At 40.9% G+C, this 26,620-nt stretch overlaps 4 protein-coding genes and 1 long non-coding RNA gene across 5 annotated transcripts; 3 read left to right on the forward strand and 2 right to left on the reverse strand.

Annotated features, from left to right (window-relative positions):
- Positions 1-4,211: 4,211 nt before the first annotated feature.
- On the forward strand, positions 4,212-11,401 carry atp5fa1 (ATP synthase F1 subunit alpha). The gene is made up of 11 exons (XM_079524186.1): positions 4,212-4,370; positions 5,746-5,821; positions 6,892-7,061; positions 7,149-7,322; positions 7,504-7,670; positions 8,542-8,842; positions 9,258-9,482; positions 9,675-9,782; positions 9,886-10,030; positions 10,908-11,058; positions 11,167-11,401. Exons 1-11 carry the CDS (start codon positions 4,311-4,313, stop codon positions 11,243-11,245), a joined length of 1,656 nt encoding a protein of 551 aa, XP_079380312.1. The 5' UTR covers positions 4,212-4,310; the 3' UTR covers positions 11,246-11,401.
- Positions 11,402-12,232: 831 nt separating this feature from the next.
- On the forward strand, positions 12,233-13,330 carry LOC306939427 (putative tubulin polyglutamylase TTLL9; the record flags this gene model as incomplete). Its single annotated transcript, XM_079524015.1, has 1 exon — positions 12,233-13,330. One exon carries the CDS (start codon positions 12,233-12,235, stop codon positions 13,328-13,330), a length of 1,098 nt encoding a protein of 365 aa, XP_079380141.1.
- A 1,633-nt stretch (positions 13,331-14,963) lies between these two features.
- On the reverse strand, positions 14,964-18,505 carry hwa (huluwa). Its single transcript, XM_079524112.1, has 4 exons — positions 17,754-18,505; positions 16,977-17,094; positions 16,750-16,864; positions 14,964-15,899 (listed from the first exon to the last, which is right to left on the reverse strand). The coding sequence occupies exons 1-4, from the start codon at positions 18,236-18,238 to the stop codon at positions 15,724-15,726; spliced, it is 894 nt and encodes a 297-aa protein (XP_079380238.1). The 5' UTR covers positions 18,239-18,505; the 3' UTR covers positions 14,964-15,723.
- On the forward strand, positions 18,473-24,593 carry LOC306940012. Its single transcript, XR_013791961.1, has 3 exons — positions 18,473-18,545; positions 18,819-19,204; positions 24,264-24,593. It is a non-coding gene; the product is annotated as an uncharacterized lncRNA (long non-coding RNA).
- LOC306939522 (dnaJ homolog subfamily B member 5) lies at positions 20,344-24,753 on the reverse strand (the record flags this gene model as incomplete). The annotated part of the gene is made up of 4 exons (XM_079524111.1): positions 20,344-20,577; positions 22,000-22,538; positions 23,041-23,299; positions 24,649-24,753. The coding sequence occupies 4 exons, from the start codon at positions 24,751-24,753 to the stop codon at positions 20,344-20,346; spliced, it is 1,137 nt and encodes a 378-aa protein (XP_079380237.1).
- Between the last annotated feature and the right edge of the window lie 1,867 nt (positions 24,754-26,620).

Consider the following 26,620-nt stretch of genomic DNA (forward strand, 5'->3'; position numbering starts at 1 on the left):
CTTTGTATTGAGTTTGTGCTTGAAATGTACTGTAATTCTGCAAACTGTTAATACAATTTTCAATCAATCAATCAAAAACTGTTAAAATGTCACAATCCAGTAGGTGGCGGTAATGCAACGAATATGGATGCCAAGCGCCATAGAACACCATAGAAGAAGTTTTCCCTGCGAGCATCGGCGGAAACACAACAGCAGTAGATGCCCGGGGGAACGAAGCGGACTGTTGCTCATTTGAAACAGACATTTGTTTTTACAACAATAGCATCGACTTTTCTTTGTAACATCGCACGGTCGGCCAAAACGATATAATCTAAAAAAATCAAGGTGACGGAATCCGGTGGGATTTTGAAGGTGAGATATACCCTATGTTGCATTTAATTCCCTTTGTTAGTTCCATTCCCGCCCGATTGTAGATTACCCGGAGCGCAACATGCCCGTTCGTTTCTGCACGTTTACAATCTATCTGGGTTATTAAGGTAAAAAACAAGTAGGCCTATTTTGCACTGGTAAAAAAATCATAAAAGATTATAAAGGTTAGTTACAACTTGGCTTTCGATCAAGTGAGGAATGTACTGTATTATAACGTGATTATAACGTATGGTTTGTGTTTGTGCTTTGTAATGTTGTACTTGTAAGAAAACGACTTGTGGTTATAACTTGTGGTTTGTTTTTCTGCTTTGTAATTTTGTACTAGTAAAACATTACTTTACACCTAACATTATATGTAATTGGCTAATTGTGGGCTTCAGGTTTTCTATTAACCGTTCTGAACAGAGCAAGTAATTCAAGCCAGTTATTAAATGCAACACTACCTCTACAGCAGTGGTTTTGAAACTTGTATTATATCAAGGACCTCTAGTTTGGTATGAATTAAGCCACAGACCCCCATAACTCAGTGTACAAATGGAACAGAATATGGGTCAATTTATACACAATTTATCAGAGTTAGGCCAACATAGGTTCCTTTACTATCAACAATTTTACTGGGGAGTGGGGACCCCCTCAATGACCCCTCAGGGTCCCTGGACCCCACCTTGAGAACTCCACTGCCACAGCAGTATTGCCAGAATTTGCGAGAGGCAACCATGCCCAAAAGAAGCGACTAACACATCAACACAAATCTGGTACGGGGGTCTCTGGCACAAAATATTTTCAGATGGGGATACGCAGACAATTACATATTATTTTGGGGGTCCTTGACATGAAAATGTTTGAGAACCACTGGTTTAAACAACATGAGGAAGGAAGCCCAAATAAGCATGAACTCACCAATGCAGAAACATTTGGTTCCATTTGTACACTATCAGAGTTAAAGAATGGGGGTCCCTGGCTTCATTAATATCAATCAGGGTTCTTCAAAAGGTTGAGAATTACTGTTCTAGCCCATCATTTTATCATTGAGAATACAGTACATTCCTCACTTGATCGAAAGCCAAGTTGTAACTAACCTTTATAATCTTTTATGATTTGACAGGTACAAAACAATGGCAGAGGTGTCAGAAGCTGGTTCTACTAAGAAGAGAGGTCGACCCAAAGGCTCTGCCAACAAAAGAACACTATTGAAAGCCGCTGCAGCTTCTGATACCCCAAAAAGGGCAAGGGGTAGGCCGAAGAGTAAGCCCAAGCCAGAAGGTGGGGAGGAGGTTAACGGCAGTTCTAGGACACCTGGCAAGAGGGGCCGGCCAAAGGGCTCTCGCAACAAGAAGCCCAAGCCCGTGGGAAGGCCAAGGAAGCACCCTCTGCCGTCAGCCGACGAGCTGAAGAAACCAAAAGTATGGAAGCCGCTCGGAAGGCCACGCAAACACCCCCGGGCCGACGACGCAGAAGGCGCAGGCGAAACCCCGCGACGAGCCAGAGGCCGTCCCCTCAAGGCAGGTTCAAAACGGGGTGCTCAGCCGAAAAAAGACACCTCCGATGGTGGGTCCCCAAGAAAGAGGGGACGTCCTAAAAAAAGTGCAATTGCAGAAGAGCCTGAGAGTGCAGGAGAAATGGATGCATCTGAGTAGGAGGTACACAAAGAAGTAGATGGGGATAAACTAAAAATTGTGTTCCAGTAACTGAACATGATGAAGGTGACTTGTAGAGCTGCAACAGTTAAGAACACAAATCGATTTAATTGAGAATAAAAATAAAATAGATTTACATAAAATAGAAAAAGAAAAAAAGTTTTCAATGTTTTTTTGCTGGTTAAAGTTACATGAGTGCATATGCTATTGCTGGGTGATATTCAATGTAAGCTTCTCATATGAACACAATCATTGTTTAGTTAACATTGGTTTCTGGAGTCTTTCATTTGGGAATGTGGGATTGCAAGGAAGGTGTGGGATTCCTTTTGTGTGTCCGATTATTAGTGATTATTTCTTAGTACAATACTTGTGACAATATCTACAGATATTGTTAGAATTAGGTTTTTCCCACATCGATTCATTGATGTATATAAAAAACACGCTTGAAAAGTAATTGATAGAATAATCACTAATAAGACAATTGATTTTTAAATGGTTAAAAGTAGTTAATTTGGCTTGATGGTACTACACAGTGGGACTGTTAATCTGGGTTCAACCAATAGAAAAACGGTTGCAGGAGTGAAATTATTTAAGTTTAACTGCATAGACAAAGGACACAATGTATTTCGTTTTTGAAAACATAGAATAGTAGTTTGAACTTTTAACAGTGAGTGCCTCTGTTTTACTGACTAACTTGTATTTTTACCTTTTTATTGTGCTTTTGATGCTTTTGTTGGTTATGTCATTGCTGTTTTTATGCTGATGTTTAATTGTTTTAAGAAACAAAACAAGCATGCCTTTTTTGCTTATTTCTTATTGAGTGGTGTAAACCACTCCTACAACTGGCTTTTGTGTGCAGAAAAAAATGAGCATGGTTGCTATGTTCAAAATAATTTCTGACGTAATTAAATCACACCCGGGTAAACTGGATGACCGTAGCAACCATGGTCATTTTCTCTGCACAGAAAAAGCCAGTTGTGAAATCACATCCGGGTGTGATTTCATTACGTCAGATCAGAACTGATCAGGCTACATAATACCTTACCTTATTTCATTACGTCAGACATTACGTCAGACCACAGCTGATCATGCTATATAAAACCTTACACCATTTTCAGTATGTGGGGTTGAGATTGAACCTGGGGGGTGGGTTATGACTGTTAAAATGTCATGTGTTGGCCTGGGCCAAAAGAAAATGTCATGTGTTTTTGTCATCAAAATGTTGTATGATAGTTTTTACTTTCTCTCTCCAAAGCCATTTTACAGTTGAAGATGTCTTTATGGTTGTTTTACATTAATTGCCAAAGCTTTGAATGTGCTGCCATCATTCCTGGATTGACCAGTTGCCATGCATACTGTATTTCGTCTGTCGGGCAGAAACCTTGTCTCCATATTTCATTTTACTGTTACGATTTTGAACATTTTTTTAAGTCATTGAGTCCTTAAACTATGACACGCCTGAGATCCCAGAGATTGTAGATGTATGGTTTATTTTTTCAGTTTTGACATACAAAGTTGCAGTAGTAATTTCCAATTTATTTAATCTTGTCTCTTGGAATTCTGATGTATGAAGCTTATCTTAAACTTCTTACTTACTCTTTTAGATCCTGTAATGCACTTCACTGAGAAATGTTTTTGTTTGAGTATTGCCAAACAATTTAACAATTGTATAATACTGTAGAAGGATACAGTATACTGATGAGATTGCTTGATAGGCTACACTTTTAAGACTACCATGCAATCTGGTTTTGTGAAATCAAACCATTTCCAGTGACCATGTTTTTTGTCTTGTGTGTTTTGAATGAGAAATTCAATAACTTGTGACATGGTCTTGAAATAAAATGTCAATATTACTTTACTATGGTGTGAGATTTTCTTTAAATCATCTCTACACACAGTCAGTCACACTTTAATTTGCAGAATGCACTGATTGCACTCTAGTCTAGACACGTGTGTACTTGTTATTAATTATGGGGAATCATCACTAGAGATTGCAGCACACATAGCCATAGGTATTACTGCTTTGTATCTTATCGGTGTTGTTACATGTCTTGCACCAGCACCACGGCTATATTTGCCATCATCTGAAATGGCCTGAAATATAGTTTGACGAACGGAATTAATCTATAAACACCCGGAATTTAAAATATAGCCCACGTACAAGCTCACAACGCGTAGATCTGGTTTTCGGTGCCTGACAAAGCATATCCGGTTCATTCATAAAATCTTGTCCTCCATCTTTCCAGGCCGGTTGTCAGACTGGTCAGTCAGTGGAGGAGAGGAGCTGCCTGTAACGACATCAGCATGCTGTCAGTTCGTGTCGCAGCGGCTCTGGTCCGCAATCTGCCCCGTCGGGCTGGATTTGTAAGCATTCGTTCGTTGTCATTCATTGTTGTGATTTTTGCTGAACTTTAACGACGTTGTGAAGGAAGTTCGAGTCTTTTCCCGAAATCAATGGCGAGGAGGAATGGCTAGAAACGGCCATATTGCATCTACTAATTTCAACATTCATTGACCCTTTTATTTAGTTTTTTTTGCAGATGTCGACACATTTGCATAAATATACGTATTATATGAAGTATTCTCTTAAAATGACAGGTGATAAACATAGAGGGGGGTCAGGGGGGTATGCCAGTGAACATGATCCCATTGGTGGTCATGAATCTAGCTTTGAAGGTCATGTTTACTCCATATATAACGTTATATGAGTGTGTGCGCGTGTCAATTCATTATTCAGGTTGTAGCATTGTGTTTATCTGACATTAATCAGAGCCTCAGCGGCAGATCTCAAGGGTTTTACATAACATCTCGTACCGATAACGGCTCTTGTTTTTCGGTCACCGGGCCGGCATATTTTTAGGTCATGCTGCTTTGTAGCCTACTGCCGTGTGTTTTGGTCGAAAGGATCATATCCATGACAGCCAGTTTGATATGCATTAGGTCGGACCATAGATTTATTAGATTAGGACAGGGGTGTCCAAACCTTTTTCAAAGGAGGCCATATTAGACAATATTAAAACACCCAAGGGCCAACTACATTACCAAATATATCCAGACATGCAAAGTAAAAAATGAAACAAAATGTAGCCTTTCTTTGACCCCTTCAGAATGAGACAACAAGGACTCCTGACAAATTATACTCTGGGAAATGCCCAGGTCAATAAAAAACGTCAATGTAAAAACACTGTCCCATACAGTGGGGCAAACTGTTCATAATACAATTTAGGTATGAAGCCATGGGCCGCTTAAAATTCTTCCGGGCCGCACTTGCATTAGGACTAGGTTACAGACTAGGTGTTAATTTAACTTTGAAAGTTAGTGTACAAATGACCTAACTATCAATCATTTAGCTTGGAATCCCCCAACAAAGGACCTCCTGGGGCCCCGAGACCCCATGTTGTAGTAAGCCTAGTGATTTTAAAACGAGATTTAAATTAAAATGATTGGCTGTTTTGTTGCAAGTTTGGATACAAGCTGTTTCTCATTGCTACCGGTTGTTGCTGACTGGGGCAGGAATAGCTAGCTAGCTTTTGTAGCTAGCTACCAATCCCAATTGTTTTGAAATGCCATATAAGACAAGTGAAGAGGGCTTAGCTGCTGCCTAGACTCGTAAGAAATTAACACGATTATCTTTAACTATTGGACAACTAATTCTACATATCACGTGATGTCAAGTCTTTGTATTGTAAACAATACTTTATATGCCACTTTATGCTACCTCTCTTTAAATTCTCAAAAGGTTTCTAAGAATGCTGCTGCAGCATGTGTAGGAGTCAAGAACCTGCACACCACCAGACCATGGCTACAGAAAACAGGTCAGTTATTTCCAATAAGTAGTAAACCGCAGGTGCCAACTACAGGTTTATGGCGCTACACAGCTGTAAGCGCTAACATTGTTGCATTGACAATAGAAATGTTCAGATAGTACTTACTGCCCTTTATGCCGGCTGGCATCTAGGGCAGCAACAAAGGAGTCTATTCTGGGCCAGTGTCTTTTTAGAACGGCCAGGTGTGATGCAGGGTCTTAAGCTCTCCCTCCACTCACTGTCCTACGCCAGGTGTTATTGGGTCGGCCTCTTTTATGCTTACCGTCTCGTGTCCAGTTGGGGGGTGATGTTGTCCACTACAGATTACATGCCCAATCCATTTCCACCGCCTTCTCATAAAGCTGACTAAATTTCATTTTTAAATATTGTGTACGAAATGACTTGAATACCCATCAGTCTCTAATATCCTGTGACCAAAATGAACAGTTATCTTATCTTGTCTCCTTGTGTGAATAGACTGTTTTCAAATAGGTATGTACAGTATTGTCTTGGTTTGGTTGGTATAAGAATAAACATCTTACCAGTTGATTTTAAGTAAAAAGAATAGTCGTTACTAGTCGAATGCTATTTGAATACTGAAAGAAAACAGAATGTCCATTATAGCTGAAATAACAGTCTACACTTCTTATGGGCAGTGGTGTTTTGGTCACTCACTAAACGTGACACCACACTCCACAGCATTCCAGCAGTAATTTTTCTACGTGCAAGGTTACTCTAGAACACGTCCCCCTAGATTCACGAGCAGGTTTACCAGTGAACGTCCTCATACACGGTATAAAAGCAACACAGCATTGTGGTACAGTACTTCTGCTGTGGAGATCCTGTCTGTATGTAACAAGAATGCCTCCTTGGCTATTCTGTGCACGTCATTAAAATACTGTTCCCGTGGGGGGGGGGGGGGGGGGGGAAGAGAATCACCATTACACTACTGCTCATGGGTAAATAGAAAGCCTCTCAGTGATTTGATGTGGTGCAACAGGTGCATGCATGGATGTATGTTATTTAAACAGTGTATGGGTGTATCTTACTTAAACAGTGTATGGGTGTATGTTATTTAGGTACAGCTGAAATGTCTTCCCTTCTGGAAGATAAGATCAAGGGAGCTTCCATCAGTGCTGACTTGGAGGAGACTGGTCGTGTTCTGTCCATTGGTGATGGTATTGCCAGAGTCTATGGGCTTAGAAATGTGCAAGCTGAGGAGATGGTGGAATTCTCCTCTGGTCTCAAGGTGAAACATACAATACTGCCAAGCAACAATCACAGTAAATGAATAAAGGTCATTGCTCCTGTTCTTATCGTGCCTTCTCTTCTCCAGGGTATGTCTCTGAACTTGGAGCCAGACAATGTTGGTGTTGTCGTGTTTGGTAATGACAAACTGATCAAGGAGGGGGACATTGTCAAGAGAACCGGAGCCATTGTGGATGTTCCTGTTGGTCCAGAGCTCCTGGGTCGTGTTGTCGATGCTTTGGGAAATGCTATTGATGGAAAGGTCAGGACATGATGCTGTAATCTCAAATCGCATTGATCTATTTCAGAGGATTATATAAAACAACTATTTCATGGATCCTAGTTTACAATTAATTCTGTTATTACCGGTACATTTGTTCTTTAGCCACTAGCCAACCATGAGTATTAACTTGACTGATATTTGTCATGCTGGTATTTACCAGGGTCCCCTTGGCTCAAGCATCCGTAGGCGTGTGGGTCTGAAAGCACCTGGTATCATCCCCCGTATCTCTGTGAGAGAGCCCATGCAGACTGGCATAAAGGCTGTCGACAGTCTGGTACCCATTGGCCGTGGACAGCGTGAGCTTATCATTGGCGATAGGCAGACTGGGTAAGTTATACCCTTGAATGAGGACCACTGGATTTCAGTCATAGCAGCAGTCCCACCACTCCCAAGCTGTCAGCGGGAAAGGGACATGACAGTGACATGGTGGCTTTCTTGTCATTAACACTTGAAAGAGCCAAGACTAAAACCAACATGTCAGATTTGATTATCCCATTTGACTGCATTTTAAATGATGATAATCAAGATTGATAATCAGAGATGCCAACTACTATGTTGACCATAGCAGCCACGAAATGTGACTGCTACAGTCAATGTCACAAATCTCACGTTTTTGTTGTTTTTGAAGTGGTGTAAACCACTCCTACAACTGGCTTTGTTGAGTGGTGTAAACCACTCCTACAACTGGCTTTGTTAGTCTGTCTGTGCGTAAAAAATGAGCATGGTTGCTACGGTCACCCAGTTCACACGGGTGTGATTTCATTACGTCAGACATTACGTCAGACCACAGCTGATCAGGCTATATAAGACCGTACACCACTCAGTTCACACGGGTGTGATTTTTAGTTTACGTGTCTGTTCGTACCAAAAAATGAGCATGGTTGCTATGGTCACCCAGTTCACCCGGGTGTGATTTCAGCTTTGTTAGTTTACGTGTCTGATCGTACCAAAAAATTAGCATGGTTGCTATGGTCACCCTGTTTCATTACGTCAGACCACAGCTGATCAGGCTATATAATACCTTACACCACTCAGTTCACAGGGGTGTGATTTTTTTTCCTTTTGAATGGGATTAAATTGAACAATGTGTCAGAAAATGCAGAACTGCTAAAATGTACCTAATTTGTGGCGTTCAAGATGTTTCTTTTTAGCAGAAATGAAATATCCTGAATATTTGCCTTATACATTTCTACTGCAGCAAAACCGCTATTGCCATCGACACCATCATCAATCAAAAGCGCTTCAATGACGGAACGGATGAGAAGAAGAAGCTGTATTGTATCTATGTTGCTATTGGCCAGAAGAGGTCCACAGTAGCTCAGCTGGTGAAGAGGCTTACAGACGCTGATGCCATGAGGTACACCATTGTGGTATCTGCCACTGCCTCTGATGCGGCCCCCCTGCAGTATTTGGCCCCCTACTCTGGCTGCTCTATGGGAGAGTACTTCAGAGACAACGGCAAGCATGCCCTCATCATCTATGACGATCTGTCCAAGCAGGTTTGTTAAAAAAAGTGTTAAAACTGTAGCCATGGCACAGTTTTCCTTTTTTATGATTAGTTGGCAGCATTTGAACATGAAGGGTGATCTTTGTTGCTACTCTAGGGCTATGTGTCCAGCGCTATGGGCTAGGGCAGTGCCTGTCAGTGGGGAGTGTTAAAACGGGAAGAGTAGGATAGAGGTGCTACGTATTCTCGGTGGGGCCTCCTCACTGGCCGAGTGGAAACACTGAACAAATTTGGTGAAAAAAATAAAAAGGGTAAAAATAATTGGCTATCCAAAAATCTTGCAGAACAAAATATATCTTTATACAGATGAATCAAATTTTCTGAAGACGGCAGCACTAATTGACAATAGCATAAGCTTGTAATCTATAGTTTCAAACAGTTTGACCGTTGCTCTTCACTTTCTTCAGGCCGTTGCCTACCGTCAGATGTCCCTGTTGCTGCGTCGCCCCCCTGGCCGTGAGGCCTACCCTGGAGATGTGTTCTACTTGCACTCACGTTTGTTGGAGCGAGCAGCCAAGATGAATGACAACTTTGGTGGTGGCTCCCTAACTGCCCTGCCTGTTATTGAGACCCAGGCTGGTGATGTGTCTGCCTACATTCCAACCAATGTCATCTCTATCACAGATGGACAGGTATGTGTTTAAATGTACAAATTGGCACCGGTCTAGTATACAAAATAAAAAGACTATAAATGAAATTGTGCTTTCAATCTTTCGATTTAATAAAAAAAGTAATTGATAAAATAATCACTAAGAAAGTATAGTTTCATCCAAAGTGAAATACTTGACTGGTAGAAATTCTAAGTGGTTTGTTTTTATGCTTAGATCTTCTTGGAGACTGAACTGTTCTACAAGGGTATCCGCCCAGCCATCAACGTGGGCCTTTCTGTATCACGTGTGGGATCTGCTGCTCAGACGAAGGCTATGAAGCAGGTTAGTTCTGACGTCTAGTCCGCTGCTGGCCTTTGCTCATGTATCTACCAGTGGTGAAGTGGTGGTCCAATATGGATTGTAATGACTCATCGTATCCCAATAGGTGGCTGGTACGATGAAACTGGAGCTGGCCCAGTACCGTGAGGTGGCGGCCTTTGCCCAGTTTGGTTCTGATTTGGATGCTGCTACTCAGCAGTTGTTGAATCGTGGTGTTCGCCTGACGGAGCTGCTAAAGCAGGGACAGTACTGTAAGTATTTGCACATACAGAGGTGATTACAATATACTGTAGAATCTACAGTAGATGCATCGCTACAGATGCTTCAGAAAACACCTTGACAAAAGAGCACATTGGTCAAAACAGTGCATAACCGGGTCTTGTGATGATCAAATAACAAGTCACATGGGAAAAAAATGGACTCAAACAGACTTTTTGTCTGTTGTTACTGTTATTTTCGGGGAACATTACATGTACTATATACCTGCACAGTGTAGAGTGACAGGAGGGAGCCTAGTACGGAGCCCTTGGGAATCTGGTCAACTAAGGATAGGGTTTAAAGGTATATTCAGTGATTTGACTTAATTCAAATATCACTTATTTTTTTCTGGATAATCCTCCCTACTATAGAGTGTGCTGACCATATAAGGAGTTCCTCCCTGTCCCCAGTGAGCCCCTGGGGTCAAAAAACCCTAGTTTCAGTTTTGGTGGCGGGTGGCAAAACCTTCATCCAATCAGGATGAGTGGGGCCTTCCTCCAATCATGATCGAGTGTGTGCGGGCCTTGGTGCACATGCTGTTGGCCTGTTGCACTTCCCCCCACTGTAGAGCGTGCATGTGCACATTTTGTTACCGGGGCGGACTGGGTGGTTTTCCAAATCACCCAAATCACTGAATGCTCCTTTAAGTGAGTAATCACAAAAGGTTACATGGAAAATAAAAACATACCTTGGAAACATGTTTCAGTAATATTTTTTTTGTTTTGCGATTCTTTAGGGTTTGTTTTTTACATTCAAGTTTCCTTATTATGCTAAGTAACTAAAAGTGTTAATTTTAACAGTTAGATAGAAACCCACCTGTTATATGACTTATTTAATACTATAAGTAAACATTTTAATTTAATGTTTCAGGTCCTATGGCTATTGAGGAACAAGTAACAGTCATTTATGCTGGTGTGAGGGGTCACTTGGACAAAATGGATCCTAGCAAGATCACCAAATTTGAAAAAGCTTTTCTCCAACACATTCTAAGTCAGCACCAAGAGTTGCTGGCGACTATTAGGTAAGTTAAAAAATAAATGTAATTCTAGACTGTTAAAATGTTGGAACTTATTTGTTAATATCAATTTTATATTACGTTTTCTTAATATTCCTTTTAATATTATTGCAGGACTGATGGCGCAATCTCAGAGGATGCAGATGCAAAACTTAAGCAGATTGTGTTGAATTTCCTCTCCAGCTTTGAGTGATTTCCTTTGGGCTTTTGGTCAAGTAGTTTTGTCAATGTATTCATATTGCATCCTCAGCTTTTCTTTTCCTGAACCTTAAAAAGTGGCACTTGATCTAAACGATCTTTAATGTACATAATATATCTCCTAACAGAATAAAATGTTTCAACCCCAGGACACATGGTTGCCTTGGTCTTTATTTTGTTAAACAAATCGCTCCATATTCTATGGCCATTTGTCTGATGAATTGACATAATTTCAAGTCTCTGCAAAGTAGATTTTCATATCTGAAATGATGGAATCCAGTTTTTCTTGAAAGACCAACAAGCCATTAGATAATGTCAATACTGCGATTCATAATCAGTGGGCTAAACAAGCCGGACAACTGGTATCCTTGTGTGTACCACTTTTACCATTACAGATTAATCCTCACTATATTGTTGGGATAAAAAAATCTGAAGTAAACTCAAATCTGGGGGCATACAATGCCACATTCAGCTGTGCAAATCAGCATTGTTCGGCAACAGTTTGCGTTGTGTGTGTGTGTGTGTGTGTGTGTGTGTGATGTCAGAGCTGAGCTCAATCACCCTATATAGGGATTTGTAGGGCAGCAGTACTCAGATTGAGATAAATGTTAGACTAATAGGGATGTGGAGATAAGAGTAATAGATGCATAGAGAGATAGAGGCATTGCTCAAGCTCCAGGCGTTCCTAACCAGTATCAAGTAACAACTTTAATGTCTTAAAATTTGTATTTTAGAGTTTCAAATGTCACAAACATGTAAAACTAAGACAAAGGAAAAGAAGAAGGTAGAAGAATATAAGAAGAAACCATTAGTGGAGCGTAAAGGGAAAACGTGTGTGCGCTATAAATGTGGTATGCTACCTACTATACAGGATGTTCTTCGGCAAAGACCAGGTTGGTATGAGGTCAAGGATGAAGGACAACAGTGGGACTTTAACTGGTGTGATATTAGCTGGCTGAGGGATAATTTTGATCAATCTTTTATGGAAGAACATCAGAGGATATGCCACTTTCGCAAGTGCTATGAGCTTACGCGAAAGAACAGCATGGTGAAAAACCTGAAAAGGTATCGTAAAACCCTTGAAAGGGATGTTGGGTGGCGGGAAGCAGCCAAATGTGACTTTTTCCCCCGCACCTTTGATCTTCCCAATGAGTACCACCTCTTTGTAGAGGAATTCAAAAAATCCCCTGGCAGCACATGGATCATGAAACCGGTGTCGGGAAGGGAAGGCAAGGGGATTTTCCTATTCAGAAAACTGAAAGATATCATGGACTGGAAAAGGGATGCTGGCACCTTCCGGTACTCGGAGGAAGTACAAGCCGAAGAGAATCAAGTGCAAAACTACGTGGTACAGCGCTACCTAGAAAATCCCTACCTTATTAATGGCAAGAAATTTGATTTGAGAGTCTATGTCCTCGTAACATCATTTCATCCTCTGAAGGCCTGGTTGTATCGGGACGGCTTTGCCCGCATCTGCACTACACGATATGACCTCAACAGTATTTATGATGAGTATTCGCACCTCACCAATGTAGCAGTTCAAAGAACAGCACCCGCCTATGATCCTGAAAAGGGCTGTAAGTGGCAGATAGATCAGCTTCGTAGGTACTTGACTGCCAAGCATGGCGCCGAGATCGTTGAGGCTATGCTCAAGGAAGTGGATAACATATTTATCTTCAGCCTGCAGAGTGTGCAGAAGCTCGTTATAAATGACAAACACTGCTTTGAGCTCTATGGCTATGACATCCTACTGGACCAGGACCTCAAACCGTGGTTGATTGAAGTGAATGCCTCTCCGTCGATGGCAGGCAGCAATCAGGAGGACTATGAGATGAAGTATAATATGCTGGAAGACACACTACACATAATAGATATGGAGGCAAGACTCACTGGGGAAGAGAAGAGGGTGGGTGGCTTCGACCTCTTCTGGCATGACGGGCCTGTCTACAGAGAGGACATCAACATGGAGACGTTGGGGTGTTCCTCTCTGACTGCCAACACTCACTTAGGGTGTGTGAATGATAGGAAGAAGCAGCTCCGGGTCCTTTTGAAACCATTATCTGTCCAGAAGAAGCTATGATTATTGCACAGAGAATTGAGGACAATTGTAGGATTGTAGTAATATATTTTATATTTTACATTTACTGCCATTTAGCTCAACTCAATGCCAATCTAAATAGTTTTAACAACAGTTGCTATGCAGGTCAAGCTTTCTTCGCTGCTAACGTGCCTATTGGATGATGGGTTGGGAGGGACTTAGTGAAGGGCGAACTAGTGCTAGGCGGAGTGCTACAACATTTTTAGATTGCCTTTTTGTTAAAGTTGCACAAAATCTTGGGATGGTAGACCGGTAGTTGATTCATTTTGTGAGAGCAGCCAATGTTCTCCCTACTTAATTGAACTGATCATCAATTTGTATTCCAATAGATATTTATTATACTCCATATCCCAGGCAAAATTCACCACTTTGAACAGGTTGCTACAATAACTATACTCCATGAAATGTATAGGGCCTACATGAAACAATTGTTAATGGCTTAATTTCATTCCCCCTCCCTCTCTCAACAAATGTTAAAAAGGTCTCATATTTGGATTATTTATACATAATTGCATAACCAAATTGCCTTCTAATATAGGTTTAGGTTAAATGGAACCAAGCTACAAACTATTCTTGTGGGTAGAGTACCTATCCAGCCTCAAAACATTACTAAAACCAATTGGCTTATCCTGTCCCCGTCCTACTGACTTGATCATGAGATTGTAAACTATCTTCTCCAACAGTATTAGACTTAATGGTTGTGCCATATGGTGGTGATGTATTAACACATTTATAGCAAAATGTGTCAATACATTTTAAACCCTTTATCCATATTCTACATGTTGGCTATTCAAGCGTTGCGCTGCTCTTTGCTTTTTTGTTATGGTGAATACCTGCTTTATTTATTTTGTTATTTTGATTTCTTAAATGTTGAGTGGGCTTGTTTGTGTATACTTTGGTTATGTTATTAATCCACTGCACCTTTACATCAATGCAATTAACAAAGTGTAACAAATAAAGTGATTGTATCTTCTGTCTAACTTACATTTTTACTTTTATTTGTCTGATAACGTTAAGAAAATAAGAAAATAGTCTGGGAAAGTCTAGAATTGCAGACATTCTTATTCATTCCTATAATAGCCTAAACATATTCATATTTAATCCTTAATGATTAAATAACACCTTAATAAATCTTCAGGGGAATATAATACAGATTATATTCTATTATACAAAATGTATGACAATTGCTGGCCAGATATAATGTACTGTATGTTAAATCACACCTCATGTAAAAGATGAAATAATGCACACTTGTGCTATCTTGTGGTTGCTTGTAGATGTTGCAGGGTGATTTTTACCATTATTCAGTTCTTGCTTGGCAGCAAAGTTACATTCACAACTGAATAAGACTGATTTTCTCCTTGTATCGAATATTGGGGATGATTTTATATCATTTTAAAATAAGCTAAATTATTTTCAGAATGACAACAGTAAACACAGCATCGTCATAACGAACAGTAAACACAGCATCGTCATAATGACATTTAGGTACAGTTGATTTTAACAAAGCATGACCTGTGGCTACATGGTCTTATAGAATATTCCCTATACATTACACAATATATGGTCCATAATACACAAAGCTAAATAACTCCAATACAAATAATTTGTGTAGACTCCTGCTTTGCTTTTAATTTGTTCTTTTTTAATATCTCCCTTACTCGGATATCTCATTATGTTTATCTTTTTTTCCCCTGACGGTCTTCCATCAAATTTCACATTGTTTTATCTTGTTATTCTTAAAGCACTGCACATTCTTAAAGGAAGGTGCAGTTGTGAAGGCTAAATGTGATCATTTCTTACTATGCACCAACCAATACATGCAAAGGTGTGTATAATTACATTAACTAAAGAACGTTCATATTTGTCTTTTAACAAACTGTAAATAATTGATATTCATTGACAGTTGTACAGCATGTGGCATCAAAGGCTTACGCATGTACATTTGCAATCTTTATTGGATAAATGAGTGCAACATTTTACATTATGTCAAAGAAATAGTGATATAAGGTCATGAAACTAAAGACCAATATTGTCCATATAATGTGAAGTAGTGACATTTACAATTGGAATAAGTGAAGTCAATGAACTTTGACTAATTCAATGATTTAAGTGATTTTAGTGATGCATTTAGATTTGCTTTTGAATATAATTAAAACATATGAAATAATAAATTATTAAGTGAGAGAACCAAACAAAATGCTAAATGTGCCAGTGTGCTTTTAGAAAGTGCTGTAAAAATATATATAAATTAACTTAATATAAAATGTGTAAAATTAACTTAATATAAAATAATATACTTTGTGCTCTTTAAGCTGAATAAATAAAAACTTTAAAACAGATTTTAGCTTAAATAATTCCTGCAGCAGCATACGTTAAACCCAGTACTGCTTAGGGTGTATTGAGGGTATGTGGTAATTTTGCTTGGGTATTCTGTTTTGCCGGACATAACAGGGGTGAGGGTCATAATAATCCCACTCCAGCAGAGATGCCACCACACCACTGGGCAGCAGGCCGTCACTATCGGCAGACAATATCCGGAGTGAGACACCTGAGAAGAGAAATAGTATTTGTAACCCACAATGATGCATGCATGACTGCTGGGCAGTGATTCTCAACCTTGTTTATTTCAAGGACCCCCAGTTTAAGAAAAAGGAAATGGTCTGGGTACTCAGAAGTTAAAAAAACAAAAACAAAGCATGGTCTTTCTCTTTGGTGGTGAAAAAGTAGTAAAATAGTATTATTAATAGAAATTAAAAATTGGTATAACCCACACCTTCTCCAGTTTAATATGCATAATTAGGCCACAGACCCTCCTTTGATATATTTTTTTATTATGTGTTTTATTATATTTTTTTATCTCTGGGACCACACTGTAAAATCGGGTGTTTCGTAACTGAACACTGAGATTGTACAAATGGAACAGGTCCATTTGGTTCCTTTTTTGTATACTCTCAGTTAGACCCCTTAAAGTGGTGGTTCTCAAAGTGGGGTCCGGGGGCCCCCAGTGGTCCTTGAGAGGGTTCAAGCTAAATGAGTTAATACATTTTAAACCCGGCCTTTATCCATATTCTACATGTTGGCCATTACAAAATAGCAGGTACATAGCACACAGGCACAGCACCTCACTTCAGCTTGTACATCTTGTATTTTGGAAAATCTTAATTTCCTTCTTTACATTTTTTTTTAGACAAATCTCTTCTCGGCTGGGGTCTGCCCGGGTCTCTGGCACAAAACATGTGCAGATGGTCTGTGGCCAAATACATATCAATTTGGAGGTCCTTGACATGAAAAAGTGTGAGAACTATGCCATAAAAGTCCATTTGAAACCCTGGTGGTTCCCAAACATAAAGATGAGAAACAGTGCATGTGTAGGTCAATAGGCAGGATTGAGACTATACCTGCACTTGCACCAAAGTCGCTGTCAAGCCCCAGGTTGACCGAGGATGAATTCAGAAAGGGCTGTTGTTGCACATTTGTCAGTAAGTCTAACATACTTCCCATCTGCTGTGTCACCTGAATCACACAAGTCTCCATATTTAGTATAATCAAACATGCATTTCTTAGTGTCTTGTGTTGCTTTGGTTTGTTACATACATAGTTACCATTGATAGTAGTGAATGTGTACCTCCTCAGGTGAGTTGGGTGGCACATCGTTTATCTTATCAGCCTCTGAATCACTGTATTGCTGCAATACAGGTACACTGTGAAGCCAGTCCATCTTCCTCTGGTAGTAATTATGTGACCTGAGAATATAGAGAAAATATATTTGTAATTATAACACAGAATGATGCATGCATGACTGTAGTAGAGCAATGATTCTGAAATTTGTTTTAATTTCAAAGACCCCAAGTTTAATTGATATGCATTAGGCCAGTGGTTCTCAACACGACACCCCAAAAAGAATCATTTTTTAACTTACCGGTAGTTGGGACCTGACAAGCACTTGGAATTGTAGGAGTTGAGGCAGTTGAGGAGTTGAGACTCGATTCCACGTGTAATTATTGTGAAAATAGCTGATCTAAAAGCTATTTTCACAATTGTTGCCTCTTACTTATTTGACAATCTGGCCAATGTTTGACCAGATGTTATAGTAGGCATAAAGTTTGTTGATTAGTACTTTTGATGCAGTAAGTCCTTTTTTAATGTATTTATTTTAGGTATTGAAAGTCCTTAAATTGTCACTTTACTGTTACACCCCCCCCTTCAAGTTCCACTTCCAACTCTATGCCCACTTCCCAAAATAAAAGAAAGGAGAGAAAAAACAAAGTCCCTACCCACAGGTTGAGAACTATACTGCATTAGGCCACAAACCCCTATTTGATAAAAAAAATTATCTCTGGGACCCCATGATTCTACTATAAACACTAGTAGGCCTACATAGAACACTTTGAGAATGACTCACATTCTATGATGGGACTTGGGCAACCCAGGCATAGAAGTGCGATCTGTTGGTGTTGCCAGAATGGAGCTCGGCGCTGTCAGGGACCCTGAGCCGGTTCCTGTGGCCCCATCTGGCCGAAGGAACCGCAGGCCCAATCGCTGATCTGTTGTGGAGGTTCTTGACGAGGTCACCGGTTGTTGCGGAGCTGGTTCTGACACATACGTCCTCGCTCCGTCGAGTCCGTCCTGATTTGCGAAACAAGGGACGTCACCTGTCCTCATGAATCGGTGACGCGTGGACAGAGTCGATTGCAAAAGCATTTCCTCGTCCTCAGGTTTCTTTGTGTTCTTCTTGGATATGATCAAAAACTTGTAAGCCAGGAAAACACAGTTCAACAGAAGCAGGAGAACCACACAAGGTATGAGCAAAAGGACAAGCAATGTCAAATTAGTCACTGGGTAACTTTCACTCAGGTTTGAAAGTGTTGTTTGGCCCGTTTGCGACATTGCATTCCAGAAGACATAAACAGTGATGGGTTTGTTTAGATAATTGCCTGGCTCCGCTGGAAGCTTCAGTTAGCCTACCTGTGCGCGCAGGTGGTTTGATGTAGCCTATCAATCTGACCTAGTCTGATACCAATTGATTTGGACATAGGCCTATGTATGAACCGTAGGCCTTCTTTAGGCATAACGACTTGCTTTTCGTACAAAAGTGAATGTTTTCCATCATCTTCGCAGCGAAGTTCAACCGCCGAACAGTTCAACCAATACTATGGAATGGATCATGCGCTCCAGTATGCAGAGCAGACGACAGGTGCGCAGGTGTTTCTCATGATGGCTTGATAGCTCATTCAGACACTCACCCTCTGCGAATTGTTAATCTGGGAACTGTCAACTGTGTTTACAAAGTGTAAACGATTAGATGTTCTTTTCCCCCCTTTTTTCTTTTATTTTTAAGCCTACTAAAGTACTGACCATGACTGTATTCTGATTATTTATTTATTTAGGCCCATTTATTTACTGTATCTATTCTGTATGGAGTTATACATATAGTATACCGATATTGGATTCTCTGTTAGTCTGTTAGTAGGCCTAGTCAACTAAAATGAAGACTCGAGACCGAGAACGAGAAGACTTGACTGTAGGCTACTCTGTATAGGCATATCAGGGGCACTGCATCCCCAGTGTTAACCATGAGATGGCAGTAATGCATTAGTCTTGTGTGTGTGTGTGGATTGTTTTGTGCTGCTCAGTCTACTCTGCATGTCTGAAATGTTGGCCAGCAGAATATCTTTAAATAATTGAGTTCGTTGATCATATTTGTTTGTTTAACTTTTTCTTGTTATTTTAAGCATAGGATTTATTTTCTCTTAGTTGCCCCTTTTAGAACGTTTTCTTGGAGGTGGCGCCCTGGTGGTGACTGCAGCCAGGGCTCAGGACACCTAGCTTGGGGACTTGTTACCATGGTTACAAGTCAGTACTCCTCTCTTACCTCAATTTCCATATAAATACAAGGAAACGACAAAGTAATCTTAAAAAAGCAAACTTTATTGAAGCTTTTTGTGAATACCTCTCCAACTATACAATATCCTAAAACTGAATTATAACATATTAAATATCTGGAAACATAAAGCAAGTTCATATACAGTATGTTTTCTGTTGTTCATGCTACTGCTATATCCATATCAATTCATAATATATCAACAGCTGGTTTATTGCAGAATATATACAAACATTTCAAATGATTCAATAGAATATTTGACAGATGAGTCTCTCTTAGAGACAATGTTTCTATTTTCTGTACGCAAGTACATCTTAGTACACAAGTACATTTTTTCTATTGTAATAAATCAATGTAAAAGATCAGTCATATGAACACCATATAACTTCATTCACGTCATTATTTTGGCACATTATTATAACATTTGCATTAAGTCTATATATAAACTTGAATTGCAATTTGATATAACATGGGTTTGCAAAAAAAATAACTACATCTAATCCTTTTATTCAAAAGAAAGCCTTCAGATACCATTCGTCAGTTCTGAACACACCACTGTGTGGTATTGAGCATCATGCCTAAAGTGCATACAACAGTAGCAAATCATCTCTTGCTCAAGTCTCTATGTCATCTGCTGCCTCCAGTGAGGCTTGCCCTTGTACAAACACAATACGAGATTGTGATTCGTTTTTGATTTTTTTTAGCACCTTTGGCAAGGCTGTGCAACATCGTACAGTACACTCATGCCTGATTTATACTTAGGTACCCAGCAGTTGCCGGGATATTGCGTGGATGTATAGGCTCTCTCTCCCTCCCTCCCTCTCTGCCTTTCTATAACAGTCTCTCTCTAGTCTATGATTAAGCTCTCCCTCTATCCACATCCCTCCCCCTTTTTCTCTCTCCCCCTCTCTCTCTGAATAAGCTCTCCCTCATTCTCCATACCTCCCCCAATTCCTCTCTCTCGACGATCAACCCCAATCTCTCATCTCGCTTAATTCATTCCATCCTTCCTCCCTCTCCCTCCCTCTCTTTCTGGCTGATTGAGGCAGTGAAGGCAACTAAGTATACGTCAGAATGCATGGTGAAGCTGTGGAGATCTGGTCATAAGCAATTAGCACTTGGCCAGACTGTGCTTGATGATCTCGCGAGACTGGGGTGGGATCCTGTCGGGGAAGAGCACCTGGAACTCCACCATCAAGTCGCCGCGCTTAGAGGGGCTCTTGGGCAGGGGCAAACCCTCACCCCGCAGCCGTCGGATAGCACCAGGTTTGATGACATCGCTACATGGTAGCGGCATCATCCGGTTTCCCAGTGTGGGGACGTTAACTGTGCATCCACACAGAGCCTGAAGAAAAGAAGAGAGACACATGTCAGTTCTCAAGACTAAGGTTTTGTAATGTATTCTCAGGGGTCCCTGTAATGACGGAATCAATGAATTATACACTCTGAGAACATCAACCAAATAATGCCTGGTTCTGCTCAAGGTTTCTTGGGGGGGGGGGGGGGGGGTCTCTGTTCTATACATGTACTGTATGTAACTGTTAATCTTGAGACAACTTGTCATGCTTTGGTACTATAAGAAGATTGAACTCAATGAACTGAATTGAATTTAGTTGATTGGCTTTCTAAAGTGGCATGTTACATAACAGAGACAAATGTGGAGCAGCTGCTTCTCCAAGTGCATCATTTCCTCTGTTATGCAATTAACCAGTGTTACATATTATGTTTAGTCCTTGTTCTATATACTAGCCGAATGTGGGCGTAAGTGCAGAGTAGAGAGCAATAAACAAAGAAAGAAGGCTCCCTGTATGAAAGCCTTCTAGAAATGTGGTGTAGTAGGAGAGAGAGAAAATGAAGAGAGATATTTGTGGGGGCGGTCAGCATTGAGGCTAAATTTAGGTTTCCGGTCTCTCTTGCTCTGCAGGAGCTGATGAGGTACAACACTAGAGCAAGCTGCTGCTGCTGTGTTAGCAGGGCAGGGGTTTTGTCAGCCCCTTAAGCAGTGGGGAAGGGGGCTAAGAGTATCAGAGAATAACAGTTGTATATCTTCAGTGAAGATTTAAAGCCATGATCCTCAGTAAATTTGACAGGGATATTATCACTGCAGAAGGCTGCAGTCTGCACGCTTAAAAAAAATCACACCCGTGTTAACTGAGTGGTGCAACTCCCCCCCCCCCCCCCCCCCCCCCCCCCCTCTCTCTCTCTCTCATTAGCAGGCAACAGTGCAGCACTATCTCTCTCTCTCTGTTTCTGGCACAACAGCGCCCCTACTGGTACTCATGAGTCACACATGAGTCACACAAACATAGTCACACACAAACATAGGTTAACACGGACATTGCTATTCCTTGGAGTGGTTGCACCACTCAAAAATAAGTGGTATACAAAAGAGCATGAATGATGAAGGATTGTAGTGTTACATAAACATGACTGTGATAATAGGATATTTGAACCTTCACTGAGTGGGTTTAAGTGGCTGCATCTATTGCATAATATCTATGTTGCTTTAAGTATTAATAGACCAGTCATTTTTTACAGCTTAAAAGTACATAAAATGAGTGTGTTTAAAAGTGGCTTGATCTATTGCATAATGTCTCCCATATTGCTTTAGACTATTCGACCAGTCATTTTATGTAATTGTGTAGCATACAATTACATAAAATGAGTGGGTTTAAGGGGCTATATTGCATAAAATGTCTCCCATTTTGCTTAGATTATAATAGACGATTGTGATTTTATATAATGTTCTAAATGAACACAAACCCACCTCTTTGAGGGTGATCTTGGCTGTGTAGATGATGTTGGAACCATCTCTCTTGTACTGAGGGTGCTTCTTGTCCCTGAGGATGAATGTGACATCTGCAGGGCCATTGTTGGGGGTCTCATCTCCCTCTCTGGGGAAGGTGATCCTGGTCCCAGCCTTCCAGCCCTTCTTCACGACCACGTTGAGCACCTTGTCTTCGGATCTCAGGCTGCTGCCGTCGGCATTGAGCCGTCTGCGTGTGATCTTCATGTGCTTCGTGCAGCCGTGCAACACCTCCTCCAGTGTCACCAGAAGGTCGTGCACCACCACAGCCTGCAAGTGCCGTCGGCCCTTTTGAAGGTCGTGGGCGGGGTTTCTGAACATGAAGCGGTTGAAGGGGTTGAAAAGTTTGTCCTCGACATCAAAGTCGGGCCCAAAAAAGATATCAAAATGATCAGAACCATGAAAGAAGGTGGAGAAGGTAGCGTGGGCGTCACCATGGAAATAGCTGCGGTTTGTGTTCGCATGGCCGGCCATTGACATCCCGCTGCCGTTTTTAAGTCCTGTGAGACAAAAAGAACACAAGGGTGGCATTTATACAGAGCAACCTTATTGGCGTGGCATTTCATTCTGATGCAGATCGCCATGCTCTTTTATAACAGCAATGGGTTGCACAGAGAGTGGGTTGACTTTTTATTGTTTCTTACATGTCTCTAAAATGTAAGAAACAATACAAAAAAATGTATAGATCTGCATGCTCACAATGGCGTTGTATCACGACACTTTGTGAGACTGTAGATCATTTATTTTTCATTATTTTCTACTTTCCGCCATTGTACAACAAAGTGTAAAATGAAGTTGTGAGGAAAGCACTTCCACTGCAGTCTTAAATAATTTATCAGCTGTGGGACTCATTAATGTCTACATTGCACATATTGCCAGATATACAAGAGAATGCATTACTGCTTGAGTCAGTGAACATACTGTATCTATTCCCCACTTCTTAAATGTTAAATGAATAATCTACCACAAAAGCATGAATTGCATAAATGGCCTCCTGCTCACCTTCCTCTCCAAACTGGTCATATATGTTCCTCTTCTTGGGGTCGGTCAAGATCTCATAGGCTTCTGCGATCTCTTTGAACCTGTCCTCTGCGTCAGCCTCACTGTTCTTGTCTGGGTGAAACTTCAGAGCCATCTTCCTGTAAGCCTTCTTGATCTCATCTTCATTGGAGTCAGAGGAGACGCCCAGGACCGTGTAGAAATCCTTCCCCGTGGATTTGATCGGTAGACAAGGCACGTCTTGATCAGACTTGCTGCTCTCCTGAGGAAACCAAGACATCACACGTTGGTTAGATCATTACAAAGCAGATGCTCTGGTATCACCTGCCACCTTTCTCAAAGAGAATGGACTGCTGTATTAGTTTTTTCTTCTCTCTTCCAAATATTTTTCTTGCCTAAATGCAAGGAATGTAGATTATATAGACTTAAAAAGTGAGCATAATCTACTGTTAAAACGACTTGTATGAAACGAGTATGAATCTATGAGTGAATGAGATGGATGAAAAGTAACACTACTATGTCAAGTGTGAATTTAACTGTGTGGATTGATAGTCCAGGGAAGTTAAGAGGCCGTAGAGGCCATCATATTGTATAATAGGGCCTACCAGAACCTTTGAAAAGCATGTATGCGAAAATCTGCATTGTGTATAGCACCATATCCAAAGTGCTTTACAATGTGTATTACATTCACCCATTCACACACACTGAATGATGACAGAAGCAACCATGTAAGGCACCAATCTGCTCGTTCAGTGTTTTGCTCATAGAGTCTCACGAAGCCAGTATAGGAGCCAATGACACTGAGCAACATGATCTCTTTTGCACAATGCATCTCATATGCGTTATCATCTGTGTTATCTCTTTCTTATTTCAAAGACCCCCAATTTTATATTCATTATGCCATGGACCCTCATTTTATATGATTTGTACCTGGTACTACTTTACACTGTAAACTCCACTGCATGATTTGAGAGTGTACAAATGGAACCCATAAGGGTCCATTTATTTCCATTTTATACACTCTCAGAGTTAATGCAGTCTCAGAGGGTCCATTTGGTTCCCAACTATGATTTGTCTAGAGGCCCACTGGAACCTCCTCAAGGACCCCATGGGGGTCCCTGGACCTCATGTTGAGAAATGAGAACCAGTGATCTATATATTCAATATTCATATATTCTCTCTCTCTCTCTCTCTCTCTCTCTCTCTCTCTCTCTCTCTCTGTGCAGGCTAGTGAAGGTAAAGACCTCCCTAACAACAGAGATCTCTGCAGCGATTGGCTGCAGTTGGCACATTAACAGCCTGCATTTGAATGAACCCACAGCAACAGTCGGTGTCCTCAGCTTTCACACACAGCTCCGATTTTACGGAACATGCACACACACTCATGCATTTCATAGATTTACACACATGTACATGGGTGCAAAAGTAGACTATGGCAATCAGCGTAAACAATAGAATTAAACAACAGCATTACAATCCTCATTAGCCTGCAGCTTAATCAGACTAGTACTCATTCCGAATGTTTGTATTAAGCTCTGGTTAACAGATTGATGCAGTACTTTCTAAGCCTACTTGTTAATCTGTGATACAGACTGAATAAATTAAACTTACCCCAGACGAAGAGCTCGAGCTGTCATCCCTGTGCATAGCACGTACTTTGGACTTGACGTTGACATTTTTGTGCTTCATTCCAAATTGCGTCCAGATAAGAACCATGGTTGCTTATTAAACTCTGTGTCGCTGTCCAGTAACAGTGGTGCTGAAATGCCTCTGTTTAAACTGTCACTGTGTAGTTAACACTGGTGCTGAAATGCCTGTTTATTATACTGTCGCTGTCCACTAACACTGGTGCTGAAATGCCGGCTTATTATACTATGTCGCTATCCAGTGACAGAAGGTGCTGAAATGTTCTCAGTCCAGTGCCTCTCTGCGGTCTGATAAATGCTGTCTGCTGCGGCAGCTTCTTACTACACTCTCCACCCACGCAGCGTGACCGAGCTTTCCCCAAACCCGCCCAGTTGCTTACGCATGACAGGGAATGCCATGTTTTCTGTTGCCTCGCTGAAGCCCATTGGTCGGCGTGTTATGATCACGCGGATGTAGCGGCCTCCTTCTCCATCTCAAGGCTTGCTTCCGGAGTTCCGACGGCTGGGCTCAGCTGATTTGGTCACGACACATTATAGATCCTGGGAAAATGTCCATGATACCGCGTCCATCCATGTAGACATAATAGATGCTATGAATAACTGAATAGTCTATGATGAATTTCAAAGGGTATGCTATTTATGTTTTACTGACTATTCGAAATAAATCAAATATTGACAAGTCATACAGTCTGCTAAGTGCTAATGTTCACTTTTACATGGGCATGCATGTCATTCTAACATTTAAATAGAAATAGTGGAACATATATGAGCTTGTGGATCTGCTATTTTCGCTATCCCTCCTATGACAAAGTATATACAGTAGGACTTAATTAAGGACCCTATTCATTTCAAGTACACCCATAACTAGTTACAGAGCTGCTGTATGGGACCATTTGGAACACATTTGGAAGTAGGCCTACATTTGAATACAATCAAAACATGAAGTAAAAAACTAAAATCATACCATTAAATTGGCGTTATCATCCGTTATCATCACCATCGAATGGGGCCAGTATGGCCATACTGGCATACTCATCACCATCGAATGGGGCCAGTATGGCCATACTGGCATAGTGGCCGACATTTCCTAGGGAAACTAGGGGCTACTAATATATACTACTGCCTATCGGGACGTAACTCGGACGGCGCTGAGGCGCGCTTCCGTCAGGACATCAGTGACATTATCACCCGTCACAATCGAATCGGTGATAATGACATACTGAAACAGTGAGTATGCCAGTATGGCCATACTGGCCCCATTCGATGGTGATGATAACGGATGATAACGCCGATTTAATAGTATGATAACGGTCGAATGGGGTGGTCTGAGGCTGTAGTTCATAGGTGGGAGTTAGGCTGAGAATTGGGAAGGCAACCATGGAGGACAATGCTATTCTACTATTCTCAGCTAATAGCATAGCGATATCAGAAAAGTAACCGTGAAATTAAATGCATTATTGTTTTAACCATGCAACAATGGCCACATAAAGACTAAATAACAACAATATAAGGCATAGTCAAAGTATACATGTATTCATCAGAACACAACTGTTTGCATATTGCTTCTGTCTCTCTCTCTCTCGCCTCCTTGCTCTTCTGTCTGTGGGCTACACAAGTGTGGCACAATGGAATTAGTGATGAAAGATCTATGCAAGAAGGGTACATGCTGAATTCATACCCCATCATACAACATCAATCCCATCCACACAGCACATGTACACTTCAGTGCTGCAGTCTCTATCTCTCTCTGTGTCGTTATGTCTCTGTGTGTATGTATGTAGGTGTGCGTGCATCATTGTTACAGTCTAGCATGTGTGTGTGTTTTTATCTATCTGCTGTGTCGGTCATTTGTGTGTATAATTGCACTACATAGCCTCTTAAACATAATCCCATAAGTGTGATGGCTAGGAGGTGACGTCTTCATTAATAATATAGTT

The sequence above is a fragment of the Electrona antarctica genome (genome assembly GCF_951216825.1).
Source record: "Electrona antarctica genome assembly, chromosome: 16".
NCBI classification, from domain to species: domain Eukaryota; kingdom Metazoa; phylum Chordata; class Actinopteri; order Myctophiformes; family Myctophidae; genus Electrona; species Electrona antarctica.